The 23,485-nt window shown below is 49.8% G+C and overlaps 1 protein-coding gene across 1 annotated transcript; it reads left to right on the top strand.

Moving 5' to 3' along the window:
- The first annotated feature begins 6,211 nt into the window (after positions 1-6,211).
- SLC25A33 (solute carrier family 25 member 33) lies at positions 6,212-20,276 on the top strand. Its single transcript, XM_038159909.1, has 7 exons — positions 6,212-6,364; positions 12,385-12,564; positions 14,821-14,898; positions 15,988-16,088; positions 16,861-16,927; positions 18,814-19,094; positions 19,712-20,276. The coding sequence occupies exons 1-7, from the start codon at positions 6,315-6,317 to the stop codon at positions 19,912-19,914; spliced, it is 960 nt and encodes a 319-aa protein (XP_038015837.1). The 5' UTR covers positions 6,212-6,314; the 3' UTR covers positions 19,915-20,276.
- Positions 20,277-23,485: the final 3,209 nt, after the last annotated feature.

The raw sequence follows: 23,485 nt of genomic DNA, 5'->3' as shown, positions 1-23,485 counted from the left end.
AAAGCACGGCCTAAACCTGCACCTGAGCACTCAGCCGTGGTGCGCCGTGTCCCTGGGACAGTGCAGGACTGGGTGCTCGTTTGCTGCCTCCAGATTTCCTGGGAAGGGGCTGGAGCAGGGCAGGGACAGCGCTGCTCTGAAGCTGGCCCTGCTCTGGAGGGAGGGATCGCTGCCAGGCAGAGGGAGCTGCTGCTCCAGGTGGCTGTGGGAGGGATGGGGCTGTGTTGGACAAGCAGCATGAGGTCACTCTGTCAGCCCCCTTTGGGTGAGATATATCACCAGGCTGCCCTTTGCCTTGGATAGAGTAATTGGTTTTTTTAAAATCTGCTTGTGCTGCTTCCCCTTCCCTCTTAACCCGTTCTCAGCCTTTGCCTTTCCTCATCATTTCAGTCAGGGAGGACGAAGAAGTGTGGACTGCATCAAATAATGACAGTTTCCAGAGTCCCCTGTTCATTTCAGTGGCCAGCAAGCCCTGAGGTGACACACTGGGTCCCCTGCAGCCAGCCTTTACCAGCTCCCACAGCCTTCTCCAGAAACCCATAAAACAGGAATAATTCTCCCTCATTTACCTGCCTTATCCCCTTAGCCCATGAGCCACGTGGGTCTCACAGTGGGATTAAAGTGGAATCCTGAGGATCAGATTAAAAGGTGGCATTTAGGGCACGTTTCAGCACAGCTGCTGAACCAACAAGGCTGATGTGCCCACAGCACAGAGACATGCCCAGGTCCAGGTTTTATTTCCCATAATCCACAATAAATGGCAAGCTGACAGAAAGGGTGGGCTGGGCACTGACCACAGGCATTCCAAGGGTAGATTTATTCTGCGACTGCAGAGAGCCTGGATCTCTCCTGCATGTGGTTAAGGAACCAGCAAGAGAAGGAGAAAGGAAATTAACACAACAGAGAACTTGACATAAAAGTGTTTTATATCATCTCCTATAAAACAACCCATAAATCCCTGCCCTCCTGCTCCACCCCTCCACATGGTTTTCATTTCAGGGGCTGGCTGAGAAGCAGAGCAGTGGAGGGTACAAAGCACATATTCTTGGTGGGAGAGGTTCCCCTTCCCTCTAGGCTTCCTCCTCGCACCTTGTCCCTGTGCCTGCAGCACAGCATTCTCCTCTGGTGAGCAGTCACAGCTGGAGCAAGGCAGCATCCGGCACATCTGGCACATCTGGCACACCTGCCTGCCCTGTCCCAGCCCCAGGAGCCTGCGGGGAGCACTCAGGGCACTGCATGGGCTGGGGAAGCTCCTGCAGCAACGACACCGAGGCAGCTCTAGAGCTCAGGAAAAGGGGAGAGGGCTGAGCTTTGAAAGATCCTGGAGTTCAGATTTGGTCCCCAGAGAAATCCTGAGATGCTTCAGGGCACTGCAGCTTATTCTGGAGTTCCTGGGGGAGCTGGCTGAGGGGATTTCTGGAAGGGTCTGGTGCCTGGCAGTGTCAGTTGATAGAAAAAGAGGCAGTGCCCACAAAGCTGTGACAACAGGACACACGGTCCTTGGGGTTCACTGCTGCATTGCAAGAGCCCTGTTGTTGGCTCATTGCTCCTCTATCCATTTGTAATGTTACAGAACACATTTAAATAAAAATCCTCGTTCACTGAATGAAAAACAAATCCAGGGGAAATATGTTCAAATTGTAGCAATTGTTGCTTTTGTTTCTATAAAACCTAATCCTCATCTTGGGCTGTTGGAGCAGATTGTTTCAAGGCCATGCTGGACAGAAGATTTACTGGGGCAAATCTGGAGGTCAGGCAGAGCTTTAATGCTGAGGTGAGAGCCTTGGTGGTTGCAGGGAGTGTGCACAGCCCTCGTGGCAGAGCCAGGGTGTCAGGGACAGGGAAAGGCAGAGGTCCTGGAGTGACCCAGTGAACCTTGCACAGCAAGGCATGGAAAGTGCTGGGTTACAACCTTGTTACTTAATTCTGGAGTGAGGACAGCGAAGATCAAGCCACAGGAAAGGTTGGAAAGGACTGTTTAAAGCTAAGCTGATGACAATAAAAAAGCAGATGTGGAAGGTAATAAAAGTGATGGGATGGGCAGCCATTTTACTGAGCAGTTTATGCTGATGTTAGCTAATAAAACAGCAGAGCCTTTGGTAACTGAGCTCCTCTCCTCTGTGCGTTCCATCCTCCCTTCAGTCATTTAATTCCTCTTCAAAAATAACCAATCCTTATTTTAAGGGAAAGATTGCAATTGATGCAATCAACTATCTGCAAACCCAAGGAGGTGAGAGGTATGGTTGAGACGAAAGAGATTTCCCCTTGCAGGTGTTTTGTTAGTTAAACTGCAGAGAGCCAGGAGCACGGCAGACAGATACGTGTCACCCTGAGAACTTTTTCCCACCACGTTTCTGCTGTGATTACAGCTGGGGGATGGCAGAGCATGTAGGTGCTGCAGCTGCCACCATCACACCAGGGTTTAGATTGAAGCAGCTCCCACTCTGCTGCATAACAATGTTCTGCTCACCTGCATTACAGCCTTGCCTTTAGCCCCCAGCAGGAAGCAGTGTCCCCTCTGTGTCCCCTCAGTGGCCCTGGTGACTCTGCCATGAGGCCAGCTCTGGCAATTTAACCTGGGAGGGCAGGAAGGAGATGTTGTGTGGGAGATGCAGGCTGTGGTCAGTGACCCCTGTGCTGTGCTGGAGCTGGAATGCTCCTCCCAGGCTGGCGTGCAGCCCTGGCAGGGTGGGAAGCACCGCACTGGACCCTGTGCCTCCTAAGCTCCCCACCCAGCCCACTCCCCATTCACGGGATGTTTGGTCCCTGAGCTCACTCCTGAACGGGCTCCAGGTGCTCCTTCTGCTTCAGTGCTCGTCCTGAGCCCTGGATCCCTGACTCTGCTCCCATGTGTTTCCCATTAATCCTAGTGCTGCCTGCAGGGAGGCTGGCTATGGTGATGGAGGGAAGTTGGTTCACACAGAGGGGTGCTGCTACTCTGCTCCATTGATCCCCTTTTAATCCTCCAAAAATCGGGATTCTTTCTGCCTATATCTGACTGTATCTCCTGTATCTGCTTGTATCCCCTATATCTGTTTATATCCCCTATATCTGACCATATCCCCTGTATCTGACCATATCCCCTGTATCTGTCTGGCCATACACCCTCCATTTGGCTCTCTGGGCTGCATTTGCACCGAGCTGCCAAGGATGCAGGTGCTCTGCTCACCCCCTGCACTTCAGCAGTGCTGGCTCTTGGAAGGCTCCCCTGGTGCCCCTCTCAGACCCCTGGGAGCCCCACATCCCCTCCAGAGGTGTCTCAGCCCTTGCCCAGAGTGTGAAGGCACAGGAGCTGTGTGTCCCCCAGGCAGAGGTGTCTGTGAGTCAGCACCAAGCCAGGCTGCCCAGGGGCTCCAGTCCCTCCTTCCCACTGCTCCCACCTCCTGCTCCAGGGAAAACACTCCTGCCTCAGTGTCACCTCCTTACCCCGAGCTCGTGACTCCAGCTCCATGTTAGTGTGGAAAAAATGTCATTTGCTGGCCATGATTTTACCCAGTTTCTCCTTCCCCTGAGTGCCCACCTTGTTCCTCAGGGGCTGCTGCTGCTGGGGTGGGAGACTCTTTTGGACATGCATGCCTCCCAAGGCTGCTCCCAAAGCCTGAGCAGTGCCCCTGCCTGTTCTGAGGGCAGATGAGTGCTGTTACCAGGATGTGCATCACCAGCAGGGAGATTTCTGTGGTGGCAGGGATGCACTTTGGGAAGAGTGATGGCCCCCAGACACCCCCTGACAGCAGGCTCCTAGGCTCCTGTCACCAGGTGCTTTGGCTGCTCTGAGTTCAGACCTTCAGTGTTTCCAGGAAGGAAACAGAATTCCTCATGCTCCTGCTTGACTGTGTGGCTGGTTTTTATTTGATGCCAGCAAACAGCGGGGTTGCAGACCCCTATCTGTTGTTTTGGAGTATTTAACCAATATTTCACCTAACTCAGGGCTGGAGACAGATCTGCTGCAGGAATGTCAGACCCAGCTCCAGCTGCAGTCAGTGGAAAAAGAGTAACTGCCTTGAGTGGGAGCTGGACTGGGACCTAAAACAGTGAGTGCAGTGGTGCTGCGATGCCTTTCATCTCAAAGACACTGGGTGAGATCCAGGCCATGCTGGTAATGGTTGGGAAGCTGCCAGCAGCTAATGATGTGGAACAAGCTGGTGACTCCTCGCTCCAGTTTGTAGGAAGCCACCAGACAAAACAAGTCCCAGGAATAGCCAGCTCGAGCCTTTCCTGGTTGGGTTCATGCTGTACTGGCACGGCAGTAATTTAGGAACTTCCCCTGATGTGGCTCCTGCGGTGTCTGATCTGTGGAGGCCACAATGCTCTGTGAGCATTTATCCTCATGAAATTCCCTAGAAATGCTCAGCAGTGTCTGGAGCACAGAGTTTTCCCAGATCTGGCCCTCTCTGCTGGTGCTTTGACAGCTCCCAGCACGACACAGAACTGCCCTGCTGCAGCCACAGCTCCTGCAGCCAGCCCTGAGGGCTGAGGGGATGGAGCAGCAGACAGAATCACAGAATCACCGAATTTCCAGGTTGGAAGAGACCTTTGAGATCATCGAGTCCATGTTCCAACACCTCAACCAGACCATGGCACCCAGTGCCACATCCAGGCTTTTTTTAAACACATCCAGGGATGGTGACTCCACCACCTCCCTGGGCAGATGATTCCAGGATTTGACCACTCTTTCTGTGAAAAACTTCCTCCTCAATTCACAGACACAGGGACAAGGAGAGTCAAGGTGACGTGTCACCAACATATTTTATGAAAAATCCTTTTGCCAGGATTTTTTCTCCTGAGAAGGTGAGAGGCCCCAGGAAATAAAGAAAAACAATTATTATCCGCTGCTCTGGAATGCAACAAGTGCATCTTTGGTCCATTTTAGGTGTTTCTACTTAATTAACCAATCAAGGATGCAGCTGGGTCAGGCTTTCTGGTCAGTCACAAGATTTTGTTATTCATTCCATTCTATTCTTGTCCAGCCCTCTGATGATTCCTTTCTCTCTATTCTTTCAGTGTAGCTTTAGTTTGGCATTTTAAATATAATATATATGATAATATAATAATTCAACTTTCTGAAACATGGAGTCAAGATTCTCCTCTCTTCCCTCGTCCTGGCTGCCCTGCAAGGACCACAGTGATGATGCCCGGGAAGCCGGGAGAGCTTTCCCTGTCTGGCTCAAACAATCAGCTCGATGGCTTTGTGCGCCAGGGCTTCAGGGAAACCCTCGACTGCCGGAGCTCTTTAGGGCTGATCCCTCCTTGGAGCCGTGTTTGGTGAAGGGCAGCAGGAGCCACAGCACCTCCAGAGCCATTCAGGCATTGCAGGCCAGGCGGATGCTCCCGCATCCCTGGCAGCCCGAGCCAGCCCCGAGCCAGCCCCGAGCCAGCCCCGGGCCAGTCCCGAGCCGCCCCCGAGCCAGCCCCGAGCCGGCCCCGAGCCAGCCCCGAGCCCCCGCGGCTCCCGGGCCGGCCCCGAGCCCCGAGCCGGCCCCCCAGCGGCTCCCGGGCCCCAGCCCCCCGGGCCAGCCCCGAGCCAGCCCCGAGCCAGCCCCCCGCGGCTCCCGGGCCAGCGCCGCTCCTGCAGTGCTCTCTGCTGGGGAAGCAGCGGCCGAGCAGCCCGGGCGGGGAGCGGCGAGCCGGGGAGCGTGTGCGGCGCCCCGGAACAGCCGTGTTAAACCGGGCTGGAGCCGTGCTAGGGATGGAGCCGGCTAAACCGGGCTGAGCCGTGCTGTGCTAGCCGGGCTGGAGGCGTGTTAAACCGGGCTGGAGCCGTGTTAAACCGGGCTGGAGCCGTGCTAACCGGGCTGATGCTGTGCTAACCGGGCTAGAGCCGTGCTAACCGGGCTGGAGGCGTGTAAAACCGGGCTGGAGGCGTGTTAAACCGGGCTGGAGCCGGGTTAAACCGGGCTGGAGCCGTGCTAACCGGGCTGATGCTGTGCTAGCCGGGCTGATGCTGTGCTAACCGGGCTGGAGCCGTGTAACTAGCCGTGCTAACCGGGCTGATGCTGTGCTAGCCGGGCTGGAGCCGTGTTGAACCGGGCTGGAGCCGTGCTAACTCCAGGTTTGGGATTAGATGAACCTTACAATGAATTTTTAATTTTTTTGTCTTTGTCCCGTGACGTCACGGGGGGCGGTGTCTCTCTCGTTGCCGTGACGTCACTCGCTGCCGCCGGCCACGCCCCCCCGGCGGCGTCACGCGCGTGCGGCCCGTTCGGCGCGCGGCCCCGGCGGCGACACCGGGAGCCGGCTCCGCCCTGCCCCTCATCCTCATCATCATCATCATCCTCCTCATCATCCTCCTCATCATCATCATCATCCTCACCGCCATGGCGGGCGGCCCGCAGGAGAACACCCTGCTGCACCTCTTCGCCGGGGGGTGAGTGCGGGGCACCGGGGCAGGGCCGGGACCGGCTGTGCTGAGGGACGGACAGACAGACAGGCCCCGCTGTGCCCCAGGGACAGACGGACAGGCCCCGCTGTACCCCAGGGACAGACGGACAGACAGGCCCCGCTGTACTCCAGGGACAGACGGACAGGCTCCGCTGTGCCCCAGGGACAGACGGACAGGCCCCGCTGTGCCCCAGGGACAGACGGACAGGCCCCGCAGTGGCCGGGCCGGGGCCCTGCCGCCGCTGCTCCGCTCCCCGCTGGCGGCCGGCCGGGCCTGTCCCGTCCCCGTCGCCGTTCCCGGGCGCTGCGGGGCCGCGCTGCCGCGGCACGGGCGGTGCTCGGTGCCAGGCGGTGCCCGCGCTGCCGCGGCACGGGCGGTGCTCGGTGCCAGGCGGTGCCCGCGCTCCGTCCCGCAGAGCTGCCTGCCGGTGCGGCGTGCGGGAGCTCCAGCCGGGGAGCGGGGCTGGAGAAGGGGCTGGCGCCTGCCGGGGGTGACTGGCGGGGCGCCCCGCTGCTGTCCGGTTCGTGCTGCGAGGACTCGCAGGCCGTTGGGTTTGTTGTGTTAAAAGCTGGAAGCAAACAGCCCTAACCCATAAACCGCCAGCCAGAAACCCTTAGAAAATTAACCTATTGCAGGTATTTTAATAGGAGTCTAGGAAGATGATTGTATGGTGTAAATCAGGTTTCAATCCTCTGCTGTGCAGATTAAGGGCACCTTTGGCCTTGTCAGAAATACTTTATTTCAGTTTTTCAACAGCTTAAATTATCCAACTAATAGAATATTCCTTAGTGCTTGTCAGCTGACAGTAATTCGGAAGCCAACACGAAGCCTGTTGTTAGTTTAATCTGTCTGATAGTAGACCATTGGTTTTTCTGTTGCTTAACAGGATACTTCTGTTTCCTCTGACATGTCCCTGGAGCAGTAGGTTTATTTAATATAATGTTTGTTAAACCAAACAAATCTCGAGTTTTTCAGAGACGCTGCCCTTCTGCTGGCGTGAATGCTCTGTCCCCTCTGCCTCCCCCACTTGCATCAGAGCAGTACGTGGGACAGGAGCTGGACCTGAGTGAACACGTGGAATTTGTTTGGATAGTAACAGCGCCCACCCAGAGCTCCTGCTGTCCTCGGGTAACTCCTCAGGCTATAAATAAACAGGAATGTTAAACTCCTCAGTGTTTTGATCTAGTGCTGGGAAGTGAACGTCTTCCTTGGTGGTTTGTTGTACCCCTGCCTCCTGCAGGGATCCCCGTGCTCTGTGCAGTTGGAAAGTGGTTTTTGCAGAGAAAGTGAAAGGAGCCCATTCACTGGGAATAATTTCGATAGAGGCATTGTTGGTATCGTGATGGTTTTCTGGGAAGGTGGGGATGGGCTGTGGTGTCAGATTAAATAGTAATTCATATCTCTGTGTTTGCACGAAGCTGAGCCAGCCTGAGATAGTCTGAGGGGCCAGAATACAACGTTGGGCTCTTCAGGGGCTGGGAGTGATGAAATGCACCAGGATGCTGCACAGTGCTCTCCAGCTGTTGAAACAGGTGGTTTCCTATTAACCAGGTTATTCAGGCAGACAGACTCGTTGGCCCGTTAGTTTCTGTTAGTTCCTTTTCAGGCTTCCAAGAGCAACAGAAGCCAAAGAGTCCTCGTGGTGCAGTGGAGGGAGCGTGGCTCTGAGGCTGGGGAGGTTCCAGGGGCAGCAGAGACAATGATGCCCCGGTTGCACAACAGACACAGTGTGTTTACAGCTCAGGGACCCTGGTTCCCTGCTGCAGTCCCTGCAGTTGTTGTTTGGGAAAGGAGGTTACTCCAGGTTGTCTTCCCAGCTGGAGGAATGCTGGTTACTACAGAGATTTCCTGAGAAGTGGTGGTGGTGTTAGGCAATGTGCTGATGCTGACAAACAGTCTGGGAGATGTTTCCACCTGGGAAGTGGAGAGAAGCAGTGCTCACCTGAAGATGCGTGTGGTCCAGGAGTGGGAGTTGAGCTGGGATTGACTGTCCCACCCTGCTCCTGGTTCCTGTGCTTTCCCTACCTCATTAACAGTGGGGCAGCTCAAGGAACACAGGAATAGCTGGAAACAGCATGATTAGGGGGAAGCTGAATGAATGCTTAATAACATTAAAGCATTAGGAACAGTCTGTATTGTTCTGAAACTCAGTTTCCTTTGGCGTCTGAGAATGCAGAAGCTTGTTTTGCTCACAGTCTGGACCATGCAGTAAGGAAATACCAAAGGTGGAACCTGCTTTGCTGGTTCAGCTGAGCGTGTCATGCTAGAGCATGTGGCATGGTTTAGAAAATCAATATAATATCAAATGCCCAGCACAGTGTGTCAGGCTGGTCGTGAGCTGTGCTTGCTGTAACCAGGCAGCTCCATCATCTTTGTGGTATTGAAGTCAGCTACTGGAAGGACTTTGTTCTGCAGGACTTCCTTTAACATTCAGGTTGGCTTGATATTTGTATTAAGAATATTGCTCAGTGATTAAATCTAGGACTGATGAAGTAAGTCTTAATTAAGATTCTTGCCATCTCTATCAGTTGTGCCAGTGGGTGCTGAGAGTTTATTTCAAATGCAGGTCATTGATACTTTGGGGGTGGACTCTGAACAGACAGAAACCTGGCAGCAAGAGAAAATTGGGAATTGCACTCTGGCATGTGTGTCCTCGGCATGTTTTTTAAACATTGTTCTCTATGGACGTAAAGGATTTTTCTCCAGCTGTTAATAGAGTACATTCTGTATCTCCGTGTATCACCATGTCTGACCTGCTGGAAACACTGCTGAGGTGTTTTGTTTCCAGGGGGTTTCTGTGCTGTTCACCAAGGACAGATTTAGGCACTGTTTGAGGATTTGTGCAAGAGGCTTGTGCAGTGAGCGCTGCTTTAAGATCTCTGAACTGTTGTGCTGCACTGATGCAGCAGAAAACCCTGACTCACAGTGGGAAGGCTTGCAGGTTTTGCCTTGCTTGCAGCTCACGATTTTCCCAAATCAAATTTATCCTGCTTCAAGTCCCTGAATGTTTCAGTTCTTTGGCTGTTTATGCAGCTGAGGTTGTTTCTCCTTTTTTCCCAGATGCAGGCACTTGGGACACCCTAGGAATACAGAGTGTTTCTGCTGTGCACAGTGTGTTGTTCTTCAGGCATCTTCCCAGGGGATGATGTGTGGAATTCCCATGCAAAGGAAAGTCATCTGAGCTGGAAAAACTGCCCAATACATCAAAGTCCTTACTTGAACTGTCTGCAGTGCATTTATGTTTGGGACATAATGTGTGCACCCTGTGACACTCTGAGAATTGCTGTTAGATAAGGGTTTTTTCTTAAATGTTCCACTGACAGCATAAACTGTGAGCTGTTAAGAGTGGTGTTGCAGATACTAACTCGTCATGCTGGGTTTCAGAGGATTATATATGCGTTAGCAGAAGTTTAAATATTAAAGGCTGCAGAGATTAACTGGATTATCAGGCTAAAAGGCTGAAAGGCAAGGAGTGGGCTAGGAAGGCAAGAAGACAGCTGATGTGGGAGAGAATATGCCAGAGAGGCTAAAAAATTGTGGGGCAAGGAGTCACTAGACTGAGCAGCTGGTGGTTCAGAAACAGAAAATAAAGTTGAAGTGCTCTGAATTTATGAATTGTTACTGTCGAAGTATTGTTTGAATGTGAAATAAATGGGACTGAGGAGTGAATACAGAGCAGTGGAGCATTGGCAGATAAAGGAATTGGGAATTAAGGCAATCCAATCACCTCATGAAGTTCCCCCAGACTTGCAGTTGCTCTGGGGCGTGTTGATTAGTCAGGAGTTAATTGCACATGTGTGTGTCTGTATTGGAAGGACACAGTTAGAAAGGCAGCAGTGGGGGGAACCTGAAAACACCTTCTGTCCCAGGTGATGCCTGAGCTGTGGGAACAGGAAAGGTTTTGCTGGAGAAGCCATTCCTGATGGGCCTCTTCCCCCTGAAATGTCATGTCAGAGAAGTGTGAGCAATGTGAGAGCATCTGACAAAGGAGAGAAGGATGAGCTGCAGCCATTTCCTCCTGAGCTCTGTGGACCCACAGAGGGCTCAGCTCCAAGCCCTGCTTCAGTACACAAAATAATCAGAGGCCTGATAAGGTCTGTGTGGTGTTTCAGAGCCAGATGACACAATTCCAGCTGCTGTGCGCTGAGTTCCTGATCAGCTCAGTGCCTTCAGTCAACATTCAGAAGCTTTCAGAGGGGTGCAGGCAGAGCTCTTTCTTACCGTGTCTGTCATTGTGCACGTGTGGATTGTCCCTAGTTTAGGTTTCCATCCCTCTCAGCAAGGAAGAGGAGCTGAACAACGCTGTTAAATCACATTAGCAGTCTCCACGAAAGCAGTTTCTTCTGGTGGGTGCATTTGCATTTGAAAAGCACGGTTTGGGCTCCTACTTGGACGGAATCTTGCAGAACCTGGAAGCTGTGGTGAGGAAGCTGTGTTCCCTGGCTCTGGGGTGTGCTCTGGAGCCTGGTAAAGAACCTGGAGCTCTGTGCTTGCACACCTGGGTGGCCACGCTGTTCATGCAGTGTGGGGCTTGGGCAGAGAATGGTTTCTGTTCACATGAAATACACTGCTTCAGCAGGCAAGACGGGCTGCATTCATGAGCTCGTGTGCATCCCAGATTGGATCTTTCTGCCATTCTTTATTGCCCTTTCCCTTGTGCTTAAAAAAATATTCTCCTGGTAAGGTAGTTATGTCTGGAAGGGGCTTTAGAAAATACCCACTAATGCATTTAGCAGTGTCCTTCTGTGGATCTCTGTTCCCAATTCAGTGCATGCAGTGTTCTTTAGCAAGCAATGTGGGGTTTTGTACACAAGAAAAAGGGTACAGTTATTTTTTAAAATTCATCTCCCCTTCATGGAAAACTACCAAAGTTGCAATTTCACATGAACATCAAAGAGATTTAAGTGTTGACCCCTGGTGTTTTCTAAGAAAAATCATAAACACAGGTTTCTGAAGCAATCACATGCTTTGACACTTGTGCAAACAAAGAAAATATTTCCTAGCCAGTTCAGCTGCAGTAAATACCCTTGCAAGAAACCTGAAATATTTACTTAAGCCTTCCTAAATCCCAGTGTGTTTGAGTAATAAAATGTAGCTATATTACCTTTTAGCCAACCTCAGCATTATGTTTAATCATGAAGTTTGCCAGAAGGAACATTCAATTACCTAAGAGGAACAGCAGCAGAGAGAGAAATAGTTTGACCAGTCACTTTCCAGATCACTGATAAAAATTAAAATTAGGACTCATACACTTCACATTCTTGGCCCAATGTGCTTTTTTTGAGGCTCAGTCTGACTGTATTAAGATGAATATGTGCCTATCATAGGGTCATGTGTGTATAATTTTTCATTTTTGTCCCTCTGCTATCAGAGTGTGGGAAGTCTGTTCTTTAGGGGCCTTTCTGCCCTGCTGTTCTGTTTGCCAACCCTCCTCATCCTTGCTGCTTCCTTCCCTCCTTCTCCCCTAAAAAAGTTGATATCTGTTGTTCTTTAGACTGTCTAGCTTAGTGTAGTTTTGATGTTTGCTGCTTCTGAAGACACTTCTTTAATCATAAACGGTGAAGAATCATATTATTTTTTTCATTCTGTAGTGTCCTAATCCCCAGTGGCTTGTTGTCATCTGGCAGCTTCCTGCTTCCCATAAGAAGAATCCATGCGAGGCTGTGTCTGTTGCAGGACAGCAGCCTCGGAGAGGGACAGATGCCACGGAAGTTTTCCCAGGCAGAACTCCCAAGTGGTGGCAGGACGTGGGACCAGCCAGTGGTCCCCTGACCCCGTGGTCAGCCAGGGATGTTTGTGGGTGTTGGTATCACCTCTGTTTTCTCATGGCTACCCGCGTCCCTCCCCCAGGGCATGGGCACAGTCTGCCGTGCCTGGTGCCAGAGCTGCCTGTGTGTGCAGTGTGGAATAATGAGACCAGGCTTGAGGCTGCATTTCTGTGCTCTGCTTCTGCACATCTGTGCAGCGGCCTTTGTCACGTTCTGCCTTCTCTTTGTTCTTTGCAGGTGTGGAGGAACAGTTGGAGCCATCTTTACGTGTCCCTTAGAGGTGATAAAGACGAGGCTTCAATCCTCAAAACTGGCCTTCAGGACTGTCTACTACTCCCAGGTGCAGCTGGGGACCATCAGTGGGGAAGGAATGGTCAGGCCAACATCTGTGTCCCCCGGGCTCTTCAGTGTTCTCAAGTGAGTGCTGCTGCTCCTCCCATTCACCATTCCCAGTTCCACTTCACTAAAATACAATGTCCTGTGGGCGTCCTGGGGGCTTTTACCTTCTCAGCTGGCCCTGGCTTACTGAGCTCTCCTCTGCTGATAGGTGTTGTCTTTGCTGATCATTGTTATGCAGCAGTCCTGGCCGTGCCTGTCTCGGCCTCTGTTAAAAGCCTGGAGTGGTTCAGGCTGCAATGTTTGCTGCTCTAGCTGCTCCCTTTTAGATGTGTGCTCCTAAAGAAGAGGAAATGTGAAATTATCTAACAGCTGCTCAAAGTTCCACGGGCACCTATGACAGTCTCAGCTACTGTGTGTTCACACCAAAGCACCATGGATTCATGGTCAGACCTCCTGCAGAAGGATTGAGTTCTGGCTGCTTGGGCAGCCCAGGGTGATGCAGAGGTCCTGCTGAGATCAGGTGGCAGGAGTGCCAAGGAAAATACCCACCAGCAGTGCAAGCTGAATGATTTTATGTAAGGCCAGCACGCCTGGCAGGCTGCCTGGGGAGAAGCTGCACAGTTATATAACACTGGAGTGCTAATTCAAATTCTCTGCAGAGCTCTCTGGCTGGAGTCATTCTGGGACTTGAGTTTCTGTATTGTAAACAGCCTGCTCTCCCCTGCCAAACATTTCTTTGTCTACTCAGAGGTGAGTCTAGAGCAATTCGTGACTGAATGCATAAGGCAGTGCCAGTTGCTTTGATTTTAATGCCCTTTCCTTTGCTGTCTTTTCACCTTGCAGCACTGGACTTCAGGCAGCTGTAACTAAAGAAAGTGAAAACTTTTGAAGCAGAAAGATCTTAATTCATCCTCTGGGCCCATCTTTTTCTGGGGTTGTCTTTTTAGGGAGAGAAGAAATGGTTTAAAACGGGTCAGCCTTTTTAATGTATTTATTAAGCTCATTAAGTTTGGTGACTGGGATCTTGATTTAATTTCACTTCAGGAATTGTTAGCTGTGTGTATTGCCGAGCTTTCAACCTGATTACTTTAGATGTTTGAGAAGTGAGAGCAAAGTATTTCTGCTGTCATTCCCTTGCAGGCAGCATCTGTGAGGAGCAGATAATGCTATTGATTATGACCTGAGAAAATACAAATGTTTGAAGAAAGAAGGGAAGTTCAGTCCCTTGCTTTTGCTCTTTCATCCCTTTCTCAGTCCTGATCATTGCCAAACTGGACATGACTGGGACCCCCTGGTTTGGGAAAATTGCCTGGCTAAGGAGGGAGCCCTGCCAGTGAAACTGCTCTGTGAGAGTTAAAGGTGTGAGGTATGAAAGGCCTTGGCTGCTGTAAATAGAAGGAAAGCAGGTACCCAGAGGGCAGGTTCAGCCTGCTGCTGACAGAAAGCACTCCAGAAGGGCAGGCTGGCTTTGTCTAATCCATTTAGGATTCTGATGAGTTAGCCCAGCTGGAAGCTGCAGTCGTGACTGTTAAGTGACAAAGAACAAGTAGTTGGTGGATCTGTCTCCTTGGAAACACTCAGCCCTGCAGTTTATACAGAAAGTTCAGCTCTGCTGCAGAAAACAAAAGTGTTTCAGAAGCTCCTCCTGTCGAACGAGCTTGGGTTGAAGTCTGTGGGGAGCACTCTGAGCAGTGCCAGTGACCTGGAGAGCAAACTGTGAAAGGCTGGCAGCTGCAGAGGGTGCAGAGAGCGACCCACAGAGCCCAGAGCCACCCGGAATTTCTTGCCTGGTTTTCCCAGGGTGAGCTCAGTGAAGAGAGCTGCTGTCTGGCACACTGTGCACTCCCATTGTTTGTAGAGGGATTGCCACATTCAGCTTTCTTGGGGGGAAAAGCACATCCCTAGCTAATTGTAAAAGGAAAAAGGATTTCTTTTTCCATTCCTCTGTACAGGACTGTACAGGAAGCAAACTTCTGAATTGCTTAGATACAGAGAACACTGAAAATACTCTTTGTTCATCAGAGTCAGCTATCACTGGCTTCTCCATGAAACTTCAGTTCAATTCCTGACAGCTTTCAAAGAATGGAAATTATAACTTCGTGCCATTTGACACCCGCTTGCCTGTAGAGCAGTGAATCTTATGGTACAGTGGTTTTTACTCAGTGTATAATTCCACTTATTTTGAAGTATATCATGTAGATTAAAATCTAACAGCTCCACAAGTCATAGTCTTTGCTTTTGTGAAGTTCTTTTGGCTCTCTGCCCAACAGAACAAGAAACTAACTTTTAACCCAAATACTATCTTCTCCCTCCCTGTTTGTTTTTTATTTTAAGGTCAATTCTGGAAAAAGAAGGACCAAGGTCACTCTTCCGAGGGCTGGGTCCAAACTTGGTTGGAGTTGCACCATCAAGGTAAATAGTTAAACTATTGCTAAAAGCCATGTTTAAGGTGCCAACACAAATGTTACAGTGTATTTGTGATTCAAAATAATAGGCCATGAAGTTCTCCCTTCTGTAAACTGAGATTTGTGTCTGCATTCTGCTCAGTGTACACATCAACAATTACAGATAAAAATCTGGTTTACATTTCTGTGCCACTGGAAGATGCAGAGTAAATAATGCACTTAAATGCCAAGTATATTTAAGTTCCAAGTCATTGCAAGAGCCACTTCTGTGCTTGAAAAGGAAGAGAAAGCAGTGCAGAAAAGGCTGTAGGTTAATAATTGCATTATTCTAATGTCCTGCTTCCCTTGGACACGTAGCAGTGCCTGCCTAGCAGGGAGTGGGAGCTGTGTGCCAGGGGAGAGGAGTTGCTCTCTGGGCCTTGCTTGCCGAAATTCTTGTCAAATGGAAACCTGCAGCTGAGGGGGAAGGAGTCTCATTGCTCCACACAGCCCCAAAAGGGGTGTGTGCCCCTCTTTCAGCAGCACCAAAGCTTGCTTGCCTCTGGAAGTCTTACAGCACCTCAGAGGCCTCTCCCTGTGACTGTCCTGTTCTTGGCAGGGCTGAAGATTCTCTGTCTAGGAAATGATAAAACTCATCAGCAGTTTGGATATTGGCAGATGTTCTCTGCCTGAAGCTGAACCAGTTAGAACCAGTTTTCCAGTCAGGAAGGAGCCTCAAGAGAGGTGAACTCCCTCTCTGGCCTCGTGCCCGGTAGGTGAGATGTCCCCCAGAGAAGCAGGGGATCCTGTTTCTGTACAGGTAACCTCTGCAGCAGGGCTCTGGATCCAGGGCTCTGCTTTTCCCACTCATGCTGTCTGCAGCACCACGCTGCCTCCCATAGCAAAATGTTCCTGCCCTGTGGGTGTCAAGTCAAACTGTGGCACTGCAGTGTAAGGGAAGAGAGACAACAAAACCCTCTGTGTCCCTGCAGATGGAAGTAGTCATGTGGAGGCCTCTTCAGAGAGCTGTGGTTTTCAGGGGGCTGGAAAAAGAACAGTAATTGTCTAGTTTGACATGGTCTGTTTTACATTGCTTTTCTTCTTTTTTACCCCACAGAGCTGTCTATTTTGCCTGCTACTCCAAAGCCAAAGAGCAGTTTAACAGCATGTTTGTGCCCAACAGCAACATTGTGCACATCTGTTCTGCAGGTTCTGCAGGTGAGTGTTTGTAACTCCTGGAACAGAGGCCAGTGTGTGGCAGGTGCTGAAAATGTGCCCTTAACCTGGGTTGGTATATGCTAAAACCCAAGAGTTTGCTAGCTCCTATCTCTCCTTTTCTGCAGAGGAGCTGTTTATCTGTTCAGCACGGAAATATTTCTAGATTGTTGTTTACTAATTTAGGATGTTTTTTTTCCAATTGCAATGCCCTGGTCATGTCTCTTAATGCAAGGAAAAAATATTCGTAAACACCATAAAACTTCTGATACTGCTTTTGCCAAATTGTTTCAGGATGTTGTATTTTTCCTACCAGGCTGGGAAAAATAGTTTGTTCTTGTAGGAAAAATACTGCAGAAGAGCTCCCCTAGTTCAATCATCAGTCACCAGAGTGGTCACTAAAAATAATCATTCCCAAAGTAAGCCCTTAATTAGGGGTGGGTTCTGTTAATGAGCAGCTCAATGGCACCACCTACAGCCCTGGGGAACACGAGTCCAGTTCAGGTTTGTGTCCCCACGGGTTTCCTTCGAGCTGGAATTCCAAATCCAGCCAGCAAGGCAGGATCTTGTCTACAACAGCCCTTAGGAGCATGACACACATATTAAAATAGGTGCAAAAAGGAAGAATCCATGGGTTGATGCTTCCTGAATTTTAACATGGAATTGGAAGCCGTGCACCTGTGTGGCTTTTGAAAGTGTCTCACTGCTCAGGGTGTAAGGTTCCTGGCAATACAATGGCCTGGCTTCAGCTGCGCTTGTGGTCGTGTTTTTTCAGCCTTTATCACAAATTCCCTGATGAACCCTATATGGATGGTGAAAACAAGAATGCAGCTGGAACGGAAGTGAGTGACTGATGGGGGTGGTGGGTGCCTCTGGGTGGCCACAGCAGCCTCTGCTAAACTGAACCTGGTTTTACTCGTGGCTCTTTGTACTTTGGTAGATCTTGCCCGGTTTTTCCCTGACTCTCAGTTCCACCTTTCAAGCCATGTTTCTGTGTGGTCAGACTAAAGGTTTTATGTTCTGTGTGTCTTTCTTCAGTTTGATGCACAGAGACTGTTGAGAAGATGTGGGAGTTGCCTTGAGTGCTGGGTGAGGTTCAGCCTCTGGCTTCACTGTAAATCTTTAGTTTAGCATAGCATTATTTTTCTGTCTGTTGCTTACAGAATCCTCTGCAGTTCTGGGGTTGAAGATGAGGATAAATGTGTTGAGGGCAGAAGGTTGTGATACAGCAGTGGTAGAAACTGTGGAAGGGCCATGAGAGCTCGTGGGGGAGGCTGAGCATGAGGGTGGAGTCTGTGTCCCTTTTGGCAGCATCACCTGCACTGGTCCCAGCTCAGCCAGGTGTGTGTCACTGCAGCAGCAAGGTCACTGGTCCCAGCTCAGCCAGGTGTGTGTCACTGCAGCAGCAAGGTCACTGGTCCCAGATCAGCCAGGTGTGTGTCACTGCAGCAGCAGGGTCACTGGTCCCAGGTCACACAGGTGTGTGTCACTGCAGCAGCAAGGTCACTGATCATCCCAGATCACACAGGTGTGTGTCACTGCAGCAGCAGGGTCACTGGTCATCCCAGATCAGCCAGGTGTGTGTCACTGCAGCAGCAGGGTCACTGGTCCCAGGTCACACAGGTGTGTGTCACTGCAGCAGCAAGGTCACTGATCATCCCAGATCACACAGGTGTGTGTCACTGCAGCAGCAGGGTCACTGGTCATTCCAGATCACACAGGTGTGTGTCACTGCAGCAGCAAGGTCACTGATCATCCCAGATCACACAGGTGTGTGTCACTGCAGCAGCAGGGTCACTGGTCCCAGGTCACACAGGTGTGTGTCACTGCAGCAGCAAGGTCACTGGTCCCAGCTCAGCCAGGTGTGTGTCACTGCAGCAGCAAGGTCACTGGTCCCAGCTCAGCCAGGTGTGTGTCACTGCAGCAGCAGGGTCACTGGTCCCAGGTCACACAGGTGGGGTACTCAGGAGGCTGTAAGAAAGGGTGCTGCCTTCAAATTGGGATGAAGACAGCAGTTTATTTCATAAAACTTCCTGCAGGCAATAAGAATCTGCTGCAGTGGTTTAATGCTCTTTTGCTCCTTCACCACTGTGTTACTGTTAACCACACATCCAGAAGACAGAGGGAATTTGACAGCAATTTCTTTTAGTTGAATGCTTCAGTCACTGGTGGATATCAAAGCAATAAGGGACTCTGCTAATAACCTGACTGCTTAGAATGGAAATTCCTTCCTGCAAGGACATGCTAGGTCAGATTAAAAGGATCTTATAAGGCACGACAACTTTATAAATAATTTATAAGGCTTAATTCCAGCACTTTGCAGGGTGGCACCTTTGAACTGAGTGCTGTCTCTTAAAATGAAGGATCATGTCTCATGCAGCAGACTTCTGTCTCTTGGCCTGCTGAAGATGGCTTTAAATGGAATCACCAGTTTGACACAAAGCCGTGTGTCTTCAGTGCTTATTGTCTTTAAAGGCCTTGGTGTGAACTGTGACAGACTAGATTGAACTTGAGCTGAAGGAATTATGAGTATATATTAGTGAAGTAGCAAAGCCAAGTGTGCACTCTTAGCATTGTAGTCCTGCTCTGTGCAGCTTTCCTAGGAGAATTTTGGAGTAAAACTCAGAGAACCATTTCTGTAGTCATAAAAAGTATTGAAAGCCCTAAGGGTTTTTTTTAATATTATTTTTCCTGACTCACGATATGCTCTGTTCTGTTTGTTTTTTAGAGTGAGGGGCTCCAAACCAATGAATGCTTTGCAGTGTGCTAGATATGTTTACCAGACAGAAGGTGTCCGTGGTTTCTATAGGGGCCTGACTGCCTCCTATGCAGGGATTTCTGAGACCATTATCTGCTTTGCTATTTATGAAAGTTTAAAAAAGCACTTGAAGGAAGTCCAGCTGCCCCCTTCCTCTAACGGGACCGAGAGGACCTCGACAAGCTTCTTTGGACTGATGGTTGCTGCTGCTGTCTCCAAGGGCTGTGCCTCCTGTATTGCTTATCCTCATGGTATGTTAACCCTTCCATTTGTGAGTGCAGCACAACAGCTGTTGCCTGGAATCCAAGACAAATGCAGGGTCTAGGGCTGTAAAACCCTTAGTTGTTTGAAGGGTCAAATGCATGTTACTTTGGCTTCTGCACTGGCATTGTCAGTACTGGTCCCACTATTCCTAGTTAGGCATGTGGTTGGCACAAGAACAACTCAAAAGCCACCAAGAAACTGATTGCCTAATGTTTCTGTTCTGACCAGTAGCCTCAGCTGGGTAAGTAGCCACAGCCTCTGGGATTCTGTGGTCAGGCTGTGGGAAGCACTTGGCACTGAGCAGTGTTAGTCGTTTTGCATAGATGTGAATGACATGGTTGTGTAGAAGGAGCAGTATTGATTATGTGAGCATCAGTAAAGCATTTAGAGCTGTATTAGCTCCAATGAGCCAATCATTCATTTATTCCACATGAGAGAGAGCTCCTCTTTAACTCTTCCTCTTGCCTGAAGGGCAGTGTGTGCAGGGTGCCATGGCTGTGCTGGCTGGTGTTGCTCCAGCTCTCCCGGTCGCTGGGGTTTGCACGCAGGAGCTCTGCTGGTGCTGGCAGGTTTCTCCTTGGTAACTGTGTGTCCCGTTGTGCAGAGGTGATCCGGACACGGCTGCGAGAGGAAGGCACCAAGTACAAGGCTTTCCTGCAGACGGCACGGCTGGTGGCTCGGGAAGAGGGCTACCTGGCCTTCTACAGAGGACTCTTTGCCCAGCTCATCCGGCAGATCCCAAACACAGCCATCGTCCTGTCCACCTACGAGCTGATTGTGTATCTCCTAGAAGACCACACAAAGTAGCAGAGCCGAGGTTCCCCTTACAGACTGAAGACCAATTCCTTCACTGAACAAATAGTCCTTTAAGAGACTGTTGCAGGTGGCAGTGCTGGTGGAAACACTACGAGTTTGTGACCATCTGTGGATATTTCCTTTTGGACTCATGCTTTCTAAAAGGTGTCAAGTCATTAATGTTAATAGTTAATTATAATTTTTTTAACTTGATAATTAAGCTACTACTAAATTAAATTACAGTATTTAATTTAATTATATGTTTGTTCTTTTCCTTAAGCACAGCCATATGTGGTCAAGGAATGTACCTCATACTATCAAGTGATCTCTTGGACTGATGTTCATTAAAACTGTATTAAAACAGGAGAACTGGCTTGGACATTTGAAACTGTCTTCTTACACCTGGGTCATATTGCTTTGGAGCACTGTAATAGCCCAAGTGCCCCAATAAGTTTGAGAGTAGTTCTGGTTTTTTAAGGGTGCATCGTTCACTGCTGTGTGAACGCCCTGGGGTGTTCAAGTAGGACAAACTTGCTTCTCTGAGGATATGAGCTGTGCCCACCATGGGAGCTTTTAGTAAGAATGTAATTAGAGTTGTGTGTCCCCTGTGCATTTGGGATACACGGTTGTGGTAGTGGGTTTGAACAGATCTGTCGTGGCTTTTAGACCTGGCTCAGGTGCAGGCCTGAGAGCATAAGGACAGACAGTGACTGTGGCCTGGCTGCCCTGTGGAAGTGCCATGAGAGAAAGATTTTCAGCAGTTCTTATGATACAAGTCTTACCTTTCACTTCTAAATCAAATATCCTGCATACTTGAGATTAGTTCTTTCAGAACCATTAGAATATGCTTTCATTTGAATAGTCTTCCCCCCCTTGTATTGCAGCAGCACCTTGTGACTCAAGTGTGGCACATGAACTACTACTGATGGTGCAGTGAGTATTTCAGAGCTCACATGTAGGCTGGTGTTTTGCTTTGGCCACACTCTGCCTTCTGTTCTTTAGTGTCATTTGCTTTGGCAGCTGAGACAAACCCTGCAGCATCTGAGCCCAGCTTTGGCCTTCCCTGCAGTGGCAACAACGAGCTGCTCACGATCTGAGCAGCTGCTGAGTCCTGGAGCAGCATCCAGAGCGTGTGGACAGCTCTGACTCCAGGGACTGCTCCCAGCAGAGAGGCTGCATGGCTTGGGAGGAGGCAGCCCGGGAGGGAGTGGGGCTCCTTTGGTCAGGTGGAGCTTTCAGGCTGGGATTTGATGGCAGAAATGGGATGGGCTGATAGCTGGATTCCAACCTTCCTATTTGTTCCCAGTAGAGCCCAGCTGATGACTGGTGCTTGAGGTCAGGTTTGACATCAGTGTGATGTAGGAGCTTAGTGCAGAGAGAGTAGAATGTGTGTGTACCTCATTATGAGGCAAAACTGCAAAAAATAACTGATTTCTATTATGTCCTCCTGGAAATAACTTATCACATTGCTCCTAAGCTAAAATAGGAAACAGTTGAGTAAAAATTGACATGGCTTTTTTTGTGGAGATGGTGAGCAGCAGAAGCTTCAGGCTCTGTATAGGAGGTAAAACTGTCAAACACTGTTTCTATTTTTGAGAACTAGGACACTTGTGCTGCTACTCTGAAACATTTTCTGAGATTTTTCTTTCCTAAATTAGCATTCCTCTATACTTCCAGTGCACTAGCTCACTTCTAAGACGTTAGTCAAATGTGTAGACTGCTGATGTCTTCTGAGAATGAGGGGAGGGAACTCCAGCCCTTTTGAGAAGTCTGGGACTTGGTAAGAGAGAAAGTGAGCAAATTTTTGTTTTGCCTAAATCTGATGGGAAATCAGGAATGCTGTAGGATTTTTGGTTTTGTCCTTTAAGCTTTGCTACCAATCCTGACAGAATTAGTCTTAATTTGATCAGGGGTTAATGAGCTATATTGGGAGGTAACAGAGTTTCTGAATTAGTATAATTAAATCCTTTTTCCTTCCTCTCTCTAATAGAATTTTTAAAATTCACTAGCCCTTGATTCCTTAGACCCTGTAAAGAGTTACCATTTTTAGGTGATGCTCTGTGAGCAATCCCATTGATGTCACTGAGTATGGAATAAGCCTATTACCAGAGGGAAGAATTTGAAGTAGCTTTTTCCAAAACGATACCTGAATTTAAAAATAACCAACAACTTTCCTTTGCTTGTCAAAGTCAATCTGAAGGAATTTTTCACTGTTCTTTCCTCTTCTCCAGCTTCTACAGAAAGTCATTTCCATGGAAGGTAGGTAAAGGCTTCATTACTAGACCCTTTGCAACTTAATTATCAGTAAGGTGATGAAACTACTGCTGTCTGAAGTGATCACCAAGACTCCATGAGCTTTACCAGGACTGTGCCTGTTTCCATTCATCAATTAACAGTTCAATGGAAATTACACACATACTGTTGCTGCAATATGAGGAGCCACTCGAGTTGGTGAATTTCGTTTTGGAAGTATTTCTGAGCCACTCGAGTTGGTGAATTTCGTTTTGGAAGTATTTGTGAGCCACTCTAGGATTTCCAAGTCCTCACACTGTAAGACTTACTGCCTCCCTTTAGATAGCTGTGGTTGCCTCGATAGCCCCCAAACACCTGCATTTGCTGGGAGCTGTGTTCCACGCTTGTGCTGAGGCTGTGCCCCTTGCTCAAGTTCCTCCTTAGCTCCCTTGAGGAGGAAACTGATTTTTAAACAATGCACCTCTGCTGGGGCTGATAGCACAGACAGAGCTGATAGGAAGGGAGGGACTTGAGTGGGGAGAACAGACCAGCTCTGCAGCACAGTCCTGTCTCGGTGTGCCAAATGACTGGGTGGGTTGTTCTTCCTCCCTGCCCTATCATTCAGTCACAATACGATCCCTAAGTAATTGCACTAAACAATGGAAGAGAGATGGAAAAATTACGTGCCTTTTAAACTCGTTAGGATGAAATATTCACTGTTACTCCGCAGAATTAATTTCCATGGTTAAATCTGTACAGGTATGGGTTTGTGCCAGGGGAGGCTCAGCTGGGTATCAGGCTCTTCCCCAGAGGGTGCTGGCACTGCCCAGGCTCCCGGGCAACAGGCACGGGCTCCAGGAGCGATGGGACAGTGCTCCAGGGATGCCCAGGGAGGGATTTTGGGGTGTCTGTGCAGGTCTGGGTGTGCCCCTTCCAGCTCAGGATATTCCAGAGATGCTCAGGAAGGGATTCTGGGGTGCCTGTGCAGGGCTGGGGCTGGGCTGTGCTCCTTCCAGCTCAGGATATTCCAGAGATGTCCAGGGCTGGGTTGTTGGGGTGCCTGTGCAGGGCTGGGTTGTTGGGGTGCCTGTGCAGAGCTGGATTCTGGGGTGCCTGTGCAGGGCTGGATTCTGGGGTGCCTGTGCAGGGCTGGACTGTGCCACTCCAGCTGAGCATATTCCAGAGATGCCCAGGGTGGGATTTTGGGGTATCTGTGCAGGGCTGGGCTGTGCCACTTCCAGCTCAGGATATTCCAGGGATGCCCAGGGAGGGATTCTGGGGTGCCTGTGCAGGGATGGATTCTGGGATGTCTGAGCAGGGCAGGATTCTGGGGTGTCTGTGCAGGGCTGCG

Source organism: Motacilla alba, chromosome 21 (genome assembly GCF_015832195.1).
Source record: "Motacilla alba alba isolate MOTALB_02 chromosome 21, Motacilla_alba_V1.0_pri, whole genome shotgun sequence".
Lineage (NCBI taxonomy): Eukaryota > Metazoa > Chordata > Aves > Passeriformes > Motacillidae > Motacilla > Motacilla alba.
The sequence above is the reverse complement of the archived record's forward strand: the minus strand, read 5'-3'. Positions and strand labels throughout refer to the sequence as shown.